Source organism: Ursus americanus, chromosome X, assembly GCF_024610735.1.
Source record: "Ursus americanus isolate L20-20 chromosome X, mUrsAme1.1.p, whole genome shotgun sequence".
NCBI lineage: Eukaryota > Metazoa > Chordata > Mammalia > Carnivora > Ursidae > Ursus > Ursus americanus.
Genome location: NC_142164.1, coordinates 110,938,988 through 110,954,888, shown reverse-complemented (window position 1 = coordinate 110,954,888; position 15,901 = coordinate 110,938,988). Strand labels below are relative to the sequence as shown.

Below are 15,901 nucleotides of genomic sequence, written 5' to 3'. Positions count from 1 at the left end.
AGCCAACATGGAATTTGAACATCCAAAAACCCAACCCAAACCAAAACCTAATAGAATCTTAGACTGTCTTAATAGATGTAGGGCACAGGGTGCAGAATGTCATATTCCTGCTCACCTTCATGCAGACTGGAACCAACTCAGAGTGTGGTGTTTAGTTCAAGGTTACTGACAAAGTGAAGACAGCAGCTAGGACTGGTTAGGAAACTTGAAACTATTGTATAGAGGAAAATTGACAGAGTGAAGTATAGTTAGCCTAGATTTTTTAAAAAAAGGACTCAAGTAGTTTTTAAAAAAAAGTAGCTGCCTTCTTTTATTTAAAAACTACTGTAGGAAAGAGCAATTTGGATCCAGTAGGCTGAACAAAGTGGAGGTAAAGCACTTAATGTTCAATGGAGGGAGTATCTCCATCAATTAGGGGGACCCACATATGGAATGGATATCTTGGAAAGGGATGAATCACCCACCTCTAAAGCGGTTTGAGCTGAGGTTCTTAGCCTCTTGTTAAAGACGTTGCAGAGAAGAGTCAAGAATGAAAGGGGGAAAGAATTGGACCACATATGGGACTTCTCAAGCTTGGCACTATTAACATCTGGGACCACATAACTCTTTGTCATTGGGGGCTGTCTTGTACATTGTAGAATGGTTAGCAGCATCCCTGGCCTCTACCCACCAGATGCTAATAGTTGCCCCCCTCCCCCAGTTATGACAACCAAAACTGTCTCCAGATATCATCAAATGTCACTGGGGGGCAAAATCACGCCCAGTTGAGCATGACTGACATAGATTAAGCATATTCTTCAGGCTGCCTGGTCCTCAGGAAGGTGACTTCTGTATACAGTATGTGTATACAACACAGTGCCGAGACAACATTGGTTTAACTCTGTGTCCTAACATTAAGTATTACCAGTGTCTTCTTTCACTTGCAAAAGGATTCCAGTTTGGATGACAAATTATGGGGTCACCCTACTTAGGCACAGAGCTCTTTCTAATGTCAGCATCACTACCTTTGCAGATAAAGTAAGCAGCCATGGGGATATTAATGTTTAATGTTTCCCAAATATTTCAGCTCTTGGGGTCAGTGCTAGAATGTTCACATACTCGTTGGCTCTTGTCTGCTGAGAGCACTGATGACCCACTGTGCTGAAGGGCCTGCAGTTGACGCTTGACTGTAGAATTATGAATTTCTTCTAGTGGGTATGTTTTGGCATGCTTGGACTGTTCTTCATAAAAGGCAGACCATTTGGCTCCAGCATCATTCTGAAATGACAAAAAATAAATTTGAAGTCAGAATGGCAAGGCTTGAACAGATAGAACAGAAGATACTGTCCAAAAAACATCTGGCAGAATATCTCATATTTCCTGAGTGGTTTAGTTCTCTACTTTGCTGAAGGTCAAGGCTTAAGTTAAGAGTGACCAGGCCACTCTTGGTCACTCTCTCTTTCTGGCCCAGTGCCTAGTTTTCCCAAGGGTCCTATCCCCTGAACTGGAAATGAATTCTCACAGATATTTCACATTGTGGGGCCTTGGAATTTATGGCCTTAGCACTGTGACGTGGGTGAGTTAATCAAGGATTTGAGGATGAATGCTCTAAAGGGAGGGCCCAGTAAAGCTTAGAGCACACTTAATGGGAATACAGCCCCTCATGAAAATGGGAACGACAAGAAATGAGAAACAGTTTGCAGTGAGCTCCATGGTGCCATGACTTACCAGAGATTCTGATCTTAAATTATGTTCCCCAAAGAAGGTTGCCCAGAATATGGCCGTTTGGTAGCCATGGTGATTTTCGAACAGTAAAAGAAAACTTAACAAGCAGGTGATGATTCCAGGACTCACTTGCTTCCCATCTTGAACATCGGTATAGGCAAGTGGACTTCTCCAGACTCTTCTAGTGTAGTCTTTTCTCAATGTACAAACTCATTTCCATTTATCAAAGATGCAAATGAGCAATTACATTGTACATTGTACTTCTCTAGACTATATAAAAGAGGCAGCATATGAGACAAGTAAGAGCTCCATTCTTGAAGTCAGACACCTCTGACTAGCTGTGTGACTTTAGGCAAATTACTTACCTTCTCTGAGCCAATTACCTTATCTGTAAAACGAGAGTAATAGGGCTTACCTCAAAGGGTTGTTGTAAGGATGAGAAGAATTAACAAATAATAAAATGTTTATCACAGTGTCTGATACATCCTAAACATTCAAAAAAGTTAGCTATTTTATAATTTAAAGAAAAAAAGTTCTTTGTCCCTAAGTTGCTTACAGTTTTGTCAGACAGATAAGGTACGCATCATGAATGTTGCATTAATGAAGTATTAGAGCATATGATAATGTATAAACTTTGAGTGGCCAAGCAGTTTCTGCTATAGGAAAAGAAAGACTCATACAGACAAGTAGATTTGGCCAAGCCCTCATGGAGAAGACCTTAAAGGAGGTAGGAGTTGGATGGATGTAGAGTACTTTGCAGAATAATTTACTTCATTTGATTTTCCTACTCCCCTGAGATAGAAAATCATTCTGTCTCCATTACTCATATGTGCATAAAGAGGCTGAGAGAAATAAATAGTGGTTATGGCAATCAATTGACAGCATCGGGATCCTGGATCCTGTGGTAGACAAACTCTAACATGGATCCCATGATCCCTACCTCCAGGTGGTACACATTTGTGTGATCCCCTCCCCCTTGAGTGTGAGCAGGAGCCATGATTCACTTCTACCCAGTAGCATATACCAAAGATGACAGGATGCACGTATTTATGTTATATAAGATTCTAATTTTTATCTTGCTAAAACTCTGTCTCCCTTGCTGACTTTGATGCAGAACCCTGTGGGAAGGGCCACATGTTGAGGAATCGAGGATGGCCTCTGGTTGATATCCTGCAAGAAACTAAGGATCTCAGTCGAGCAGCACACAAGGATCTGAATGCTTACCACTAACCACATTAGCTTGGAAGTGGATTCATCCCCAGTCAAGCCTCAGCTGAGACCACAGTGCTAGTCAGGGCATGGATCACAACCTTATAAGACTCAGAAATGGAAGATGCAGCTAAGCTATGCCTGGACTCCTGACCCACAGCAGCAGTGGGATAATAAATGTGTGTTATTTTAAGCTGCTAAGCTTGTGGTAATTTTTAACACAATAGATAATTAGTACCAATCCCAAAGGCAGGACTTCGGGCACAACTGCATCTTCCAGGCCAAGGAATTTGATTATTACTCTTTGAATACTAGGGAATCACAGAAAATTCACATTGTGGGGCTCCAAGCAGGCACATAACATGATGGGAATGGTGTGTGGGGACGACAACAACGGATCAGACAAGAGATGAAAATAGTGGCAGTAAATATGGAAAATGATTTCTCTCTTTATTGAGACATACAACCCCTCAGGAACTACTTCTCAATTAATCTTCACAATCTTGTGAGGTAGTTGTGATTGTCTCCACTTCACAAATGAGGGAACTGAGTCACAGAGCAGGTAAATAGCTTTCCCTAAGTCACACAGCTAGTAATTTGAAAGAACCAGAGTGCCAACCCAGATATGTTTACCTCCAAAGACAACGCTCCTAACCATTGACTATAGATGGAATTCAACACATTCTGTTCTTCTCTGTAACACACGAGTGGGAAGTAGTGAGCTATGGAAAGAAGAGTTTGGTCTGTGGCACAGACTCATCTATGCAACCCATCACTTACCACTAAATTCCTATCCTTCTTCGCCCAATCCAGGACAATTTACCGTCAAGCAAAATTTCTGGTAGAACTTTGTTACCAAATTATAGGAATAATTTATTCTCAATCTCCTCTGGAAGCAACTCACAGTCCCCAAAAGAGCCCAGTCTTACAATATTTTTTAATTATACTGTATACGGGTACTTTGAAGATACCTGTTTTATTTTCTTTATCACTACCATACTATAAGTATTATACTTTAAATCCTTTCCCCCCAAATTACATGATGTTGCCTTTAATTTTGACCTCCGGAACATATTGTTCCATCCCAAGCTATTTTTTTTCCAGAGCTCTAGGGACCTAAACTAGTTTTTTTGTTAATTTCTTGGGTCAATATTCCCGCACCATGCTAGTAGTGGAAATTCAATTTCCACACCCATTAAATAACTCAGGGGTGAAACCTGAGTCTGATCAAATCTCTAGATCAGGACTCTGTGCACCATCTGATTTTGTAAATAAAGTTTTACTAGAACATAAGTCACACTCATTTATGTATTATCTATAGCTGCTTTCGCACTACAACGGCAGGTTGAACAGAAGCCATAGGGCACACAAAGCCTGAAATATTTACTATCTGGCCTTTTACAGGAAAGTGCTCTGCCCTCTGCCCTAGATCTATACGTTTACAGGAAATGCAGGGGACAAAAGAGCACGTTAAGCAAAATTTAGGGGGCATAATCAGCAAATCCAGAAAGTGGGAGTTTCTATAGCACCAAAAATTTAATTCTTCAACAAATAAATTGCAAAAACAAAAAAAAGCGAGGGAGGGACTCTGTAGATTAAAGGAGAGGTAGAGTACATCCTTCGAAATGATTGGAAGGAGAGGACCTTGTTAGATCTTGATTCAAACAAAACAGCTGAAATTGAAAAAGAAATATAAGACAGTAGGGTGCATTTGAATGCTGACTAGATATTTGTCGATACTGAGGAGTTATTGTTAAGTTTTTGGCATGGTACTGTTATTAAGGTTGTTTTTAAAATACTTTGAGAACTACAAGGTGAAATACACACATAAAACTATACCATGTTTTGGATTTCCTTCAAAATAATCCAAGAAGTGTGGGGTTGGGTAGAAAAATAAAACAAGATTGGCCAAAATGTTAATAATTTATAAACTGGGTGATGGATAGAAGGAGATTCAATATACTCATCTCTCTTCTTTTATACATGTTTGAAAATTTTTATGATAAGAATAAAGAAAAATCATACGACAGAACACTATTTGGCAACAAAAAGGAATGAAGTAATGCTATATGCTACAATGCGCAAAGTGAAAGAAGGCAATCGCAAGAGATCATGTATTGTACGATTGCATTTATATGAAATGTTCAAAGTAGGCAAACCTATGGAGACAGAAAGAAGACTAGTAGTCGCTTAGGGCTAGGAGCTGGGAGGAAGAGTGATGACTGACAGGCATGTGGTTTCTTTCTGGAGTGATGAAAATGTTCTAAAATTAGATGATATTGGTGAAGGTTGTACAATTCTGTAAATATACTAAAAAGCATTGAATCGTACACTTTAAATTGGTGAAGTTTATGGTGCATAAATTATATCTCAGTAAAGCTGTCGTTAAAAGCTCTCTATAGCAAAAGTAAAGAAAAAACTTCACCTTATTCCCCAGGTCCAATAACTGGGTCTGAAACCCCATGAAACTGCTCCAAACCAAAGGAGTTAGCCAAAATTAGCCTCATGCTCTTTTACCCAGGTGCCTGGCATGCGCCAGGAAGCAGCAGCGGCTCCTGACCACAGGACTGCCCTCCCGGCGTGTAGCCGGTGGCCACCTGCTTCCTTTTTGCATTCTAACACTTTGACTTTCCTTTAAAGGGTCTATGCTTTCTGCAGCTTGACCATACTTTGTGATTTATGCCCTTTCCTCTCTGGTCTTGGCTCTCATCAACCACTGCAATTCAAAAGTAATAACACTTAATGATCCAGAGATGATATCAACAAACATCACTCCGTCCCATTCGATAACATGCCTTCTCAGCAAAGGGCACTCAGCAGAACTGTTACATGTCTCTTCAGCAGTTATAACTCCCTCCGACACTCAGAGCAATAAGACTGCGCTGTTCTCTCATGCTCACAAGCATCGAGCACCATTCTGGGGGCTTTGGGTATGAATCTGGTGTTCACAGCCACCCTCCAAGGCAGATAGGAGCGGGATGTTCTTTTACACAGGTGAGATAATGAAGGTGCAGAGAGGTTAATTGACCAGCTGAAGCTCACCCAGCTGGAAAGTGCTGGAGCCAGGATCTAGACCTCGGCAGTCTGGCTCCAGAGTCCTTAGGCATGAAGCTGGTACACCTTCACCAGCACCTACTGGACTATTCAGCTGAGAATGAAAACAAATACATGGTATATTATAGGCACCTCCAACAGAGGTCAAATAAAAAGGAAAAAGCAACAATAAAGAGATGAAGAGAGGTAAGACCAAAGTACGAGACGAGAAACAAATGATCTCCTATGACAACACCAGGCTGTCAAAATCTCCAGGATTTCCTTGAGCGTTAGAAAAATGGAAAACCTTCTCTTGGGGAATTTCAAATGAGGTGGTAGGTCTTAGGTTTGATCTGTCCTGTGAGTGGCAGTAATTTAAACATGCAACCTACTCAGCATTTGAAAAAATATCTGAACTACATTTTTGAAGGAATATATTGCTATACGAGTGTCACAAAATCTTTTCTTAAATAATGTTGCTCGATTTCCAGCACAAATGTGTAAGGACACTGCTTTGGGATCGGTGAGAAAAGAAATTCCTAAATCCTTGCACTTGTCAAAGCATCTTGCTTTCCTGGAGCATCCTGAGATTTGTCAAAACTGGCTTAATTATGGTTTTTCTGCGAGGGCTCTGGATGGATTCTGTGACCTTTGGAAGTCCCTTAGAGCCCCGTGACAATGAAGGAAGGAATTCCCAAATCCAGTCTCCAGATCCATGGTTACTTTAATTACTAGCTAGCTTTTTCACTAAGCCTCCAATTGCATTTTCCAGTTAATATATCATTTTAGAGAGTCTTTAGATATTCCTGTTGACATTGTAGGCTTGGGGAAATTATTAACCCAATAACTTATGGCATTTCTGTGAAATGCTTTGAAAACCTGATTATGATGAGAATTATGGTGGCAACTTTACAAAGCATGTTCACTGGTTTCTAAGAATCTGGACTGAGACCAGTGAATTGTTTTGTAACTGCTTCCAAATGAGCCCCAAGGTCAATTAAGTTTAGTCATCTGGGACTCCAGAATCAGAAATACTAAGGCAAACATCCAACCTCACAACTCAGAGCATTTCTTTGATTTCCCTTTTCAGTTGTAGAGGCAGTAATCTAATCTTAAAGAAGCAACAAATACCCCTATGTAGCCATGAAAACTCACCATCTTTTGGATATTCTCGTTGGTAATATTGGTGTTATAATTCCAAGAAGCAAGGGAACTTTGATAATACAGGTCTTCAGCTTCATAGTTAAACTTCTCCAAAAATGTCTCGGCCAGATCCTCAGTGGTGGATTGAGCAGCGGTTAGAGCAGCAAGGCTGAGAAGGAGCCAGGAAGAGCCTAACATCTTTCCCTATGCACCAAGATCCCATCCACTGAACAACTTTCCCTAGAGTAAAACCTCTTCATGAGTTTTTCTCTCTCATCAGCCTTTGAACTTGGGTTGGGCACTGAGCAGGAAAGATGAAAAAAAAAAAAAGAAGAAGAAGTAGTAGTAGAAGAAGAAACAGTAAACAATCTGCTGAACCAATATAAAGTTCATCCTGGAGAGGACAGATATGTAAACAGATTTTAGAATGATTTTTTAAAGTAAATCAAATAAACGAATGTTATTCATTAATCCTAGAAAATCATAGCTCTCCTAGTATTTTATGGCAAGATCAGAACTTGCACATTTGGTTAATATGTTCCTAAAAAGCTGTTAAAGATACACTGAAGGTGTTATAATTTTATAGGGACCAAAGAAGCCTAGATTTAGGGATCATGGGGGTATTAGTGGAACTTACATGTTTTCCAGATGATTTCACTGAAACTCAGTTTTCTCTCCTTTCTTTTTATTTCAAGTTCATAGTCACAGAAAGTCTCTCTCTACTTGGGTAACATTTTCCCTTCTTAAATAAACTGCTTTACCCTTGTCTTTATGGAATTCATTTTTTTCTGATAAATTTTAATTTCCATGGCTATTGTTTAAAAGTATAAGACTACCCTCCACTCCACTCCCTCCACAGGTTAACTCACCTGCTCTGGCTTGGGTAAACTTAAAAAGGCTCACTTTCTACTTCTCAGATGACCATGTTGAACACTGGTTCTATGGCCGTCTTCACTGTGTGCTGCCTTCCCTTTCACTTACCTGTTCTAAACTCAGTTGAGGTCCCAGGGAAATAAAAATGACTCTGCATGGTATGAAATTCAAAGAGTGTCCATGTCACGCTCTGGGCATCCAAAACCATGGGATCATGGCAACACAGAATTCAAAGAGACTTCAGTGATTGTCCTGTGGAGTCTCAGGAGCTGGATTAGTGTCCTCATTCCCAGGATGTAGGTATATCAGAGATAAAAGAGAGGAGCCACTTTAAACAGCAGCGCTCATGGGCCAGCTTGACTGTGATTATGAAACCTTCACTCAGGGAAAATATTTCTTCACCCAGAAAAACAAGTCTTCCAGGTCCAGGTGCAGTAACCAAGCCTTTAAAAAAAAGTTTTCACAATTTTCCCTTATTCCACAGTTGTTAAATTAATGTTATTATAGAACAGGAAAAAAATAATTCTAAGTAATAGTTCAAGGCGCTTTTCATTATAATATCTCATTTAAGCATTACAACAAACCTAGAGGTAAAATTTTTTTTAAAGATTTATTTATTTATTTCAGAGAGAGAGAACACAAGCAGGAGGAGCAGAGGGAAAGGGAGAGAGAGAATCTTAAGCAGACTGTGTGCTGAGCGTGGAGCCCAATGCAGGGTTCGATCTCATGACCCTGAGATCAGGACCTGAGCCGAAGCCAAGAGTTAGACACTTATCCGACTGGGCCACCCAGGCACTCCTAGAGGTAAATCTTTTTTTTATCGCTATTATACAGATTATGAAATTGAGGCTCAGAGAACTTAAATCAATTGCCAAACCTCATTCAGCCAGTAAGTGGTAGAGCCAGGAATGCCATTTGATTCTAGAATACAGACCTTTCCACTGGGGTCAGTAGTCTAAAAGCAACAATGGAGGTGTAAATAAAGAGCAGCAGAGGGATGTGTGCCTTCAGTGAAGATGACAGATTTGCTTTTGCCACATCAAAAAGGGTGGATTCTTACTATCCTTAATATGAATCAAAAGATCCTGGGGCGCCTGGGTGGCACAGCGGTTAAGCGTCTGCCTTCGGCTCAGGGCGTGATCCCGGTGTTATGGCATCGAGCCCCACATCGGGCTCTTCCTCTATGAGCCTGCTTCTTCCTCTCCCACTCCCCCTCCTTGTGTTCCCTCTCTCACTGGCTGTCTCTAAAAAAAAAAAAAAAATCCTTCTAAGAAATAAAGTAATTGACAAGTTTAAGCAATTGTGATAAAGAACGTTAAAAGAAAGTTGGCGGGGGTGTGGGGGGGTGTGGGGGTGTGCAGGGTCAGTGAATTTTCCGAGTTTCAGTAGAGTACGGCCCTTCTCACATTTGAGGAAGCTGGGAGCCACTCGCTTTTCACAGGCGGTAGGAGAAAAATCAGTTAAGAGGAAGGGGAGCAGCAGGTGAGGCTTTGAACAAAGAGTTGGAATGTTACTTTAATAAAAGCTGAAACAAAACTCTACTCAGGTCACTTCCTGAATGAAGCTCTTGGGTTTAGAGAAAAAAAAATGGAAGTAGTCCAATTTCAATTCACTGAGGCAGAAAATAAGATTAACATGATCAAATTGAAATGGAGAAAGCAGGATATGAAATCTGAGAGCTAAAAATAGATGGACAAGGAGCCTGAGATAACAGTGAGGCAGGAAAATTCTGGAAGCCAAGAAACTTGGAAAAGTCAGAACTGTCACAATAATTCTGTAGAACTAGCTTGTCATGACAAGCAGAGACTGAATGGTTGGAATTTTTGTTCACTCCCCACTGAGAAGATGTTGCTGTTCTGACAGCGACCCAGAAGTGTTCTGTCCAAGCCCATGCTGAGAATGGAAGGACTCCACTAACCACCCAGGGGATGGGACCCAGAAAAACAATTGGCTCAAAGGAATGAACTGTCTTTGAGAAAGAACAGAGACCCAGAAAAAATTAGAAAACTGGAGATGCAGGCAACCTGTTCTATTTTTTGAAAGGGTTGGAGGGTGAATTTCCTAAGTGGTAGAGGGAAGACTTTGATCTTGATGCCCGATAAAACTATAAAATATAATCTTTAGGATATGGTATGCATATGGGAAATATATAGATCTAAATACGTATCAAGGGATTCACTAGGAACAAGTCACATGCTAACTGCTTCATTTCCTTTCTGATAAAAGAATACAATAGTAAAAAAAAATACAAAGATAGAGTGCATCTTCCACTTCAGTGAGGGATTTAACAAAATGTAAAGTTATACAAGTAGATTTAAATGTTCTCAAAACATCTGCTGGTAGGAAGGCAAACTGGTGCAGCCACTCCAGAAAACACTATGGAGTTTCCTCAAAAAGTTAAAAACAGAGCTACACTACGACCCAGCAATTGCACTACCAGGTATTTACCCAAAGGATACAAAAATACAGATTCGAAGGGGCACATGCACCCTGATGTTTATAACAGCGTTATCAACAATAGCCAACTTATGGAAAGAGCCCAAATGTTCACCAATTGATGAATGGATAAAGAAGATGTGGTATATATATACCATGGAATGTTACTCAATCATAAAAAAGAATGAAATATCATCATTTGCAAGGACATGAATGGAGCTAGAGTGTATTATGCTAAGCGATGTAAGTCAGTCAGAGAAAGACAAATACCGTATGATTTCCCTCATATGTGGAATTTAAGAAACGAAACAGATGAACATGGGGGAAAAAAGAGAGAGGCAAGCCATAAAACAGACTCTTAACTATAGAGAACAAACAAGGTTGCTGGAGGGGGGGTGGGTGGCGGATGGGTTAAATGGGTGATGGGTATTAAGGTTGGCACTTGTTGGGATGAGCACTGGGTGTTATATGTAAACGATAAATCACTAAATTCTACTCCTGAAACCAATACTACACTATATATTAACTAAATAAAATTTAAATAAAAAACTGAAACAATAAAAATTAAAAAATTAATGTCCCCGAAACAACCACACACAGTACAGGATGAAGCAGTCCTCTGATTAATAACAGCTCGTGTCTGAAACAAGAATTTTGATTCGACAATTATTTATTGGCTTATTATATATAATAATATATTATATATATACTAATAAGACAGGAAGAGCTCTTGTGGACATCATCTGATCGGAGGTGGGGTAGATGAAAGAAACAAACAGCTGATGATCGATGCTATGACTTTACAATAAGCGGGAAGGGAAGGTGGTGAGCGATGGGGTGGGGATGAGAGGGTGACCTCTGAGCAAAGACCTGAAAGAAGGGATGAAACCTATGTGGACAGCTGGGGAAGACTGTTCCAGCCTGAGGGAGCAGCGAGCACAAAGGGTGTAGGCAGGTCTCAAGAACATCAGAGGTCTTTGTGTCTGGAGCCTAGTGCCTAAGGAAAGCGGCAAGAGGGGAAGATGGAGAGGAAGCTGGGGACCACACCAGGAGGGCCATACAGATGATTGTACAACTTTGGCTTTTACCCTGAACAATGTGGGAAGACACTGGAGGGCTTCCAGCAGAGAAGTGTTTCATTCTCATTGCTGATTAGAGAGCAGACACCAAGGGGGTAAGGGCGGGGGCAGGGAGACCAGTCAGATTGCTACCACAGCAGCCCAAACAAGCTGGGCGAATAAAAAACTTAAGATGAGCCGTAACTCCAATTTGGCTGCCCACCAAAAGAAAAATTCACCTGACACTATCTAAAACTTTGTTAATAGAAGTATTAGATGCAAAATAATTTAGAACATCAAGCTAATGTCAGAGGAACACAAGTGTAGAGAGACACAGGAGAGTATGCAGAGGAAAAGAAACAAGAGAGTAGATGGTCTAAAATAATGTAATTTGAAGCAAGTTCAGACACAGAGAAGACAGGATGGACAGCTCTCCTCCATTATGAGCCTGCCATTTAGAAGAAGCCTGGTAGCCATGGACTTACTGTGCCCCTTGCCGGCTGTGTGACTTGAAGCAGGTAATAGTACTCCCGAACCTCGTTTCCTTATTTCAAAACTGATGATAATAGTATATCCATCTCATAACACATTGTGAATATTATATGAATTAGTACATGAGAACACAGAGAAGAACACTGGGAACCTAGTAATAAAAGCCACCCCAAATGAGAAGAGCAGTGTAATAATTCAGCCACTTTGAGAAGTAAGGAAAATGAGAGAACTGTCCCTAGTACAGTTTTTGTCTTTAGGAAAACTGTCATATTCTGAGAATGAGCGGGCCCACATAATCAAAATGAAAATGTACTGCTTTGATTATACCAGTTGACCATTTTTAAATCACTGAAGACAGAAATTTTTCTAAAATATATTTCATCCTAATTAGGATGTTGCCTTAGCATTTTTTTTATGTGTCTTTTTTTTTTTTCCGGATGACTCAGCGTCATCATCTTGAATATTGTTTACTGGCTAGGCTATAACGTGACATTGTCTGTAGGGCTTTATATCAATGGCTCCGAAGAGCTTTATGGCTCTTAACTCTGCTGTCTCTGCAGGTTCTGAATCAGCTGTCATCTCTTGAAGAATCTACTTCTAGTAGCCCTGCCCACTACAAATCCCCTCCCTGTTTTAAGTGCTGTCTGCTAAAACCTAAATGGAAACCAGATAACCGGGGAGTTCAATCAGAAAGCCCCTTCTCCATAGTCTCAGAGCTGAGGGTGTGTCTGCGCTCTGCTGGAACAAAGTGCATAGACTTTGAGATCCATAATTCCCTTACTGCTCTACTTTTCACATACTTCCAACTGAGTCATCAATGGTGAGGTTGCCAACTAGTTAAGGCAAAAACGTCTTCTAGTTCCCCAAGCTGGGAAGAAAACTTTGGTTAACTTCATAGAAGAAAGAGACGTTTTGTGCAATTTCTTGCTTAACATTGATAGAGTAATGCTTGCAACAGAAATAAGGAAGGGCCTCTCGAACATAAAGCACAGAGAAATTTAAGACTCTGCATGGTGAAAAATTATTTATGTTTAGTACAATTGGTTTTGACCACATACATATGTACCAAACAAAGTGGATTTATAAGTACTTTACAGAAAATAAATAACAAGTTGACTTTTTAGCCCAAAGGGAAAGCTAAAGCTCTTTCCTGTTTACATTTCTAGCTGCCTAGCAGTCTCTTTTCCCTACAGATAGAGCAGAGATAACTCCATTAACAAGATTGACAAATATTTTCAACAGACAGAGTTCAAATTTGTGAGGACAAGTTGTGGATTCCAAGAGGGTTGTACTAATTATTACTGGTCTGAATTTATAATTGTACAGTGCTTGCCATGTCACCCAAATTTATTTCTACACCCAGACTGTACAAAAATAGCAGCCAACATGAGAGCCATTGGTATAAATTTACTTCTAGGGCCTTGGAAGCAAAACGAGCCTTTATCCTGAGTGACATGGGAATCCAAAGTAGAGTTTGAACAGAGTAGTAACATGATCTCACTTACATTTGAGAAGAATCACTGGCTGCTGTGTGGAGAAGAGAATCCATAGGGTCAAGACCACACAGACAGAGAGATCAGGGAGGAGGTCTTTGCAAGAATCCAGGTGAGATATGATGGTGGCTTGGTGGTAGCAGCAGAGTTCATGAGAAGGCAGCTGGATTTTGAACATGTTTTGAAAGTAAAGCCGACAGAATTTGCTAACGAATCGGGTGTAGGCTGTAAAAAAAAAAAAAAAAAAAAAGACAGAGTCAAGGATCACTCCAGGGTTTTTGGATTGAACAACTGGGAGAACAAGGTTGACATCAATTTACATGTGGAAGGCTGCAGGTAAAACAGTTTGGAAGGAAGACTAGGAGTCTGGTCGAGTTGGGACATCTCACAGAAATTCAAGTGAAGATGTTGAGAAGATATACAAGAGATATACAGTTAGATATACAAATCCTTGGTTTGACAGAGAGGCCGGGAGTGAAAATATGAATTTGAGAGTTATCATCTAGAGATGCTTGGTCAAATAAGTCTTTTCAGTTAAGACCAAGAGGAAAAGATCTTACTTCAGAATCCCAGTAATGCTGGAAAGCACTACTTAGTTCAGACCTGAGAAGGAAGATAGGATATGGATAAATAAGGAAAAACGTTACTTGAAACAACCTCCCCAAAGGAGCCATCTGTGAGCTGAACAGAGAAATGATAAAAGGCAGTTTCAATTTTTGGTTTAAAATCTAATTTGTCTGATATAAGGATTGCTACCCCAGCTTTCTTTTGATGTCCATTAGCAATGATAAGTGGTTCTCCACCCCCTCACTTTCAATCTGGAGGTGTTTTTGGGTCTGAAATGAGTCTCTTATAGACAGCATATTGATGGATCTTGGATCTTATTTTTTTATCCAATCTGATACCCTGTGTCTTTTGATTGGAACATTTAGTCCATTTACATTCAGAGTAATTATTAAAAGATATCAATTTAGTGCCATTGTATTACCCGTAAAGTCACTGTTTCTGTATATTGTCTCTGTTCCTTTCTGGTCTTTGTTATTTTTGGGCTCTCTCTTCATTCAAAGGATCCTCTTTAATATATCTTGCAGGGCTGATTTAGTGATCACAAATTTTTTTAGTTTCTGTTTGTCCTGGAAGCTCTTTATCTCTTCTTCTATTCTTAATGACAGTCTTGCTGGATAAAGTATTCTTGGCTGCGTATTTTTCTCACTTGGCATCAGGGAAATACAAATCAAAACCACAATGAGATACCACCTCACACCAGTCAGAATGGTTAAAATTAACAAGTCAGGAAACAACAGATGTTGGCGGGGATGTGGAGAAAAGGGATCCCTCCTACACTGCTGGTGGGAATGCAAGCTGGTACAGCTACTCTGGAAAACAGTACTGAGGTTCCTCAAAAAGTTGAAAATAGAGCTACCCTACGACTCAGCAATTACACTACTAGGAATTTACCCAAAGGATACAAACATAGTGATCTGAACTGGCACCTGCACCCCAATGATTATAGCACAATGTCCACAATAGCTAAACTATGCAAAGAGCCCAGATGTCCATCAACAGATAAATCAATAAAGAAGATGGTGTGTGTGTGTGTGTGTGTGTGTGTGTGTGTATGTACATATATATATATATATATATATATATATATATATATATATATAATGGAATATTACTCAGCCATCAGAAAAATGAAATCCTGTCATTTGCAATGATGACGTGGACGGAACCAGAGGGTGTTATGGGAAGCAAAGTAAGTCAATCAGAGAAAGACAATTATCATATGATCTCGCTGATGTGTGCAATTTAAGAAACAAAACAGAGGATCATAGGGGAAGGAAGGGACAAATAAAATAAGACGAAATCAGAGAGGGAGACAACCCATAAGAGACTCTCAACTATAGGGAACAAACTGAGGGTTCCTGGAGGGGAGGTGGGGGGGTAACTGGGGGATGGGTATTAAGGAGGGCAGGTGATGTAATGAGCACTGGGTATTGTATGCAGCTGATGAATCACTAAACTCTACCTCTGAAATTAAAATATACTACATGTAAATTAATTGAATTTAAATTTTTTCTAATAAGGGAGTTTTAGGAACTTGGCCAGAGCATTGCATTTCTTCACTGGTTTAGAAAAGCAGACACATCTCAGGAGCACAGGGTGGTGAGCTGAAGTAAGGTACAGGTTCAGAGAAGGCAGCTGACATGAGAGATAGTCAAAGTCAAGTGGCTTATGCCCAGCCAGGTCAAGGCTGAAACATTGATGGGCATTCAAAGTATAGAAGACACCTTTTGGAGTCAGCTCTGCCTCTCAGCTAGAGTTTGAGAGTGACTAAAGACTTTTACACTTTGCTTAATACTTCCTAACTGTCTCTAAATATCTTAGAATAAACTTGTATCCCCTTTGGGCTCTACCTTAGTCTCGAGATTGAGTATTAAAGCCACGTTTTCTAATCCG

The 15,901-nt window shown here is 40.1% G+C and overlaps 1 protein-coding gene across 2 annotated transcripts in view; it reads right to left on the bottom strand.

Annotated features, from left to right (window-relative positions):
- The window catches only part of ACE2 (angiotensin converting enzyme 2), a 47,316-nt gene extending 33,669 nt beyond the window's left edge, over nt 1-13,647 (bottom strand). Inside the window, exons 1-4 of one of the 2 annotated variants that reach the window (XM_045805069.2) lie at nt 13,454-13,647; nt 8,071-8,406; nt 7,102-7,390; nt 1,099-1,257 (exon numbers count right to left, since the gene is read on the bottom strand). In XM_045805069.2, coding sequence (XP_045661025.1) covers nt 1,099-1,257; nt 7,102-7,287 — 345 coding nt within the window. In that variant the 5' untranslated portion in view covers nt 7,288-7,390; nt 8,071-8,406; nt 13,454-13,647. The other variant, XM_087860250.1, reaches the window with a different exon arrangement.
- Nucleotides 13,648-15,901: the final 2,254 nt, after the last annotated feature.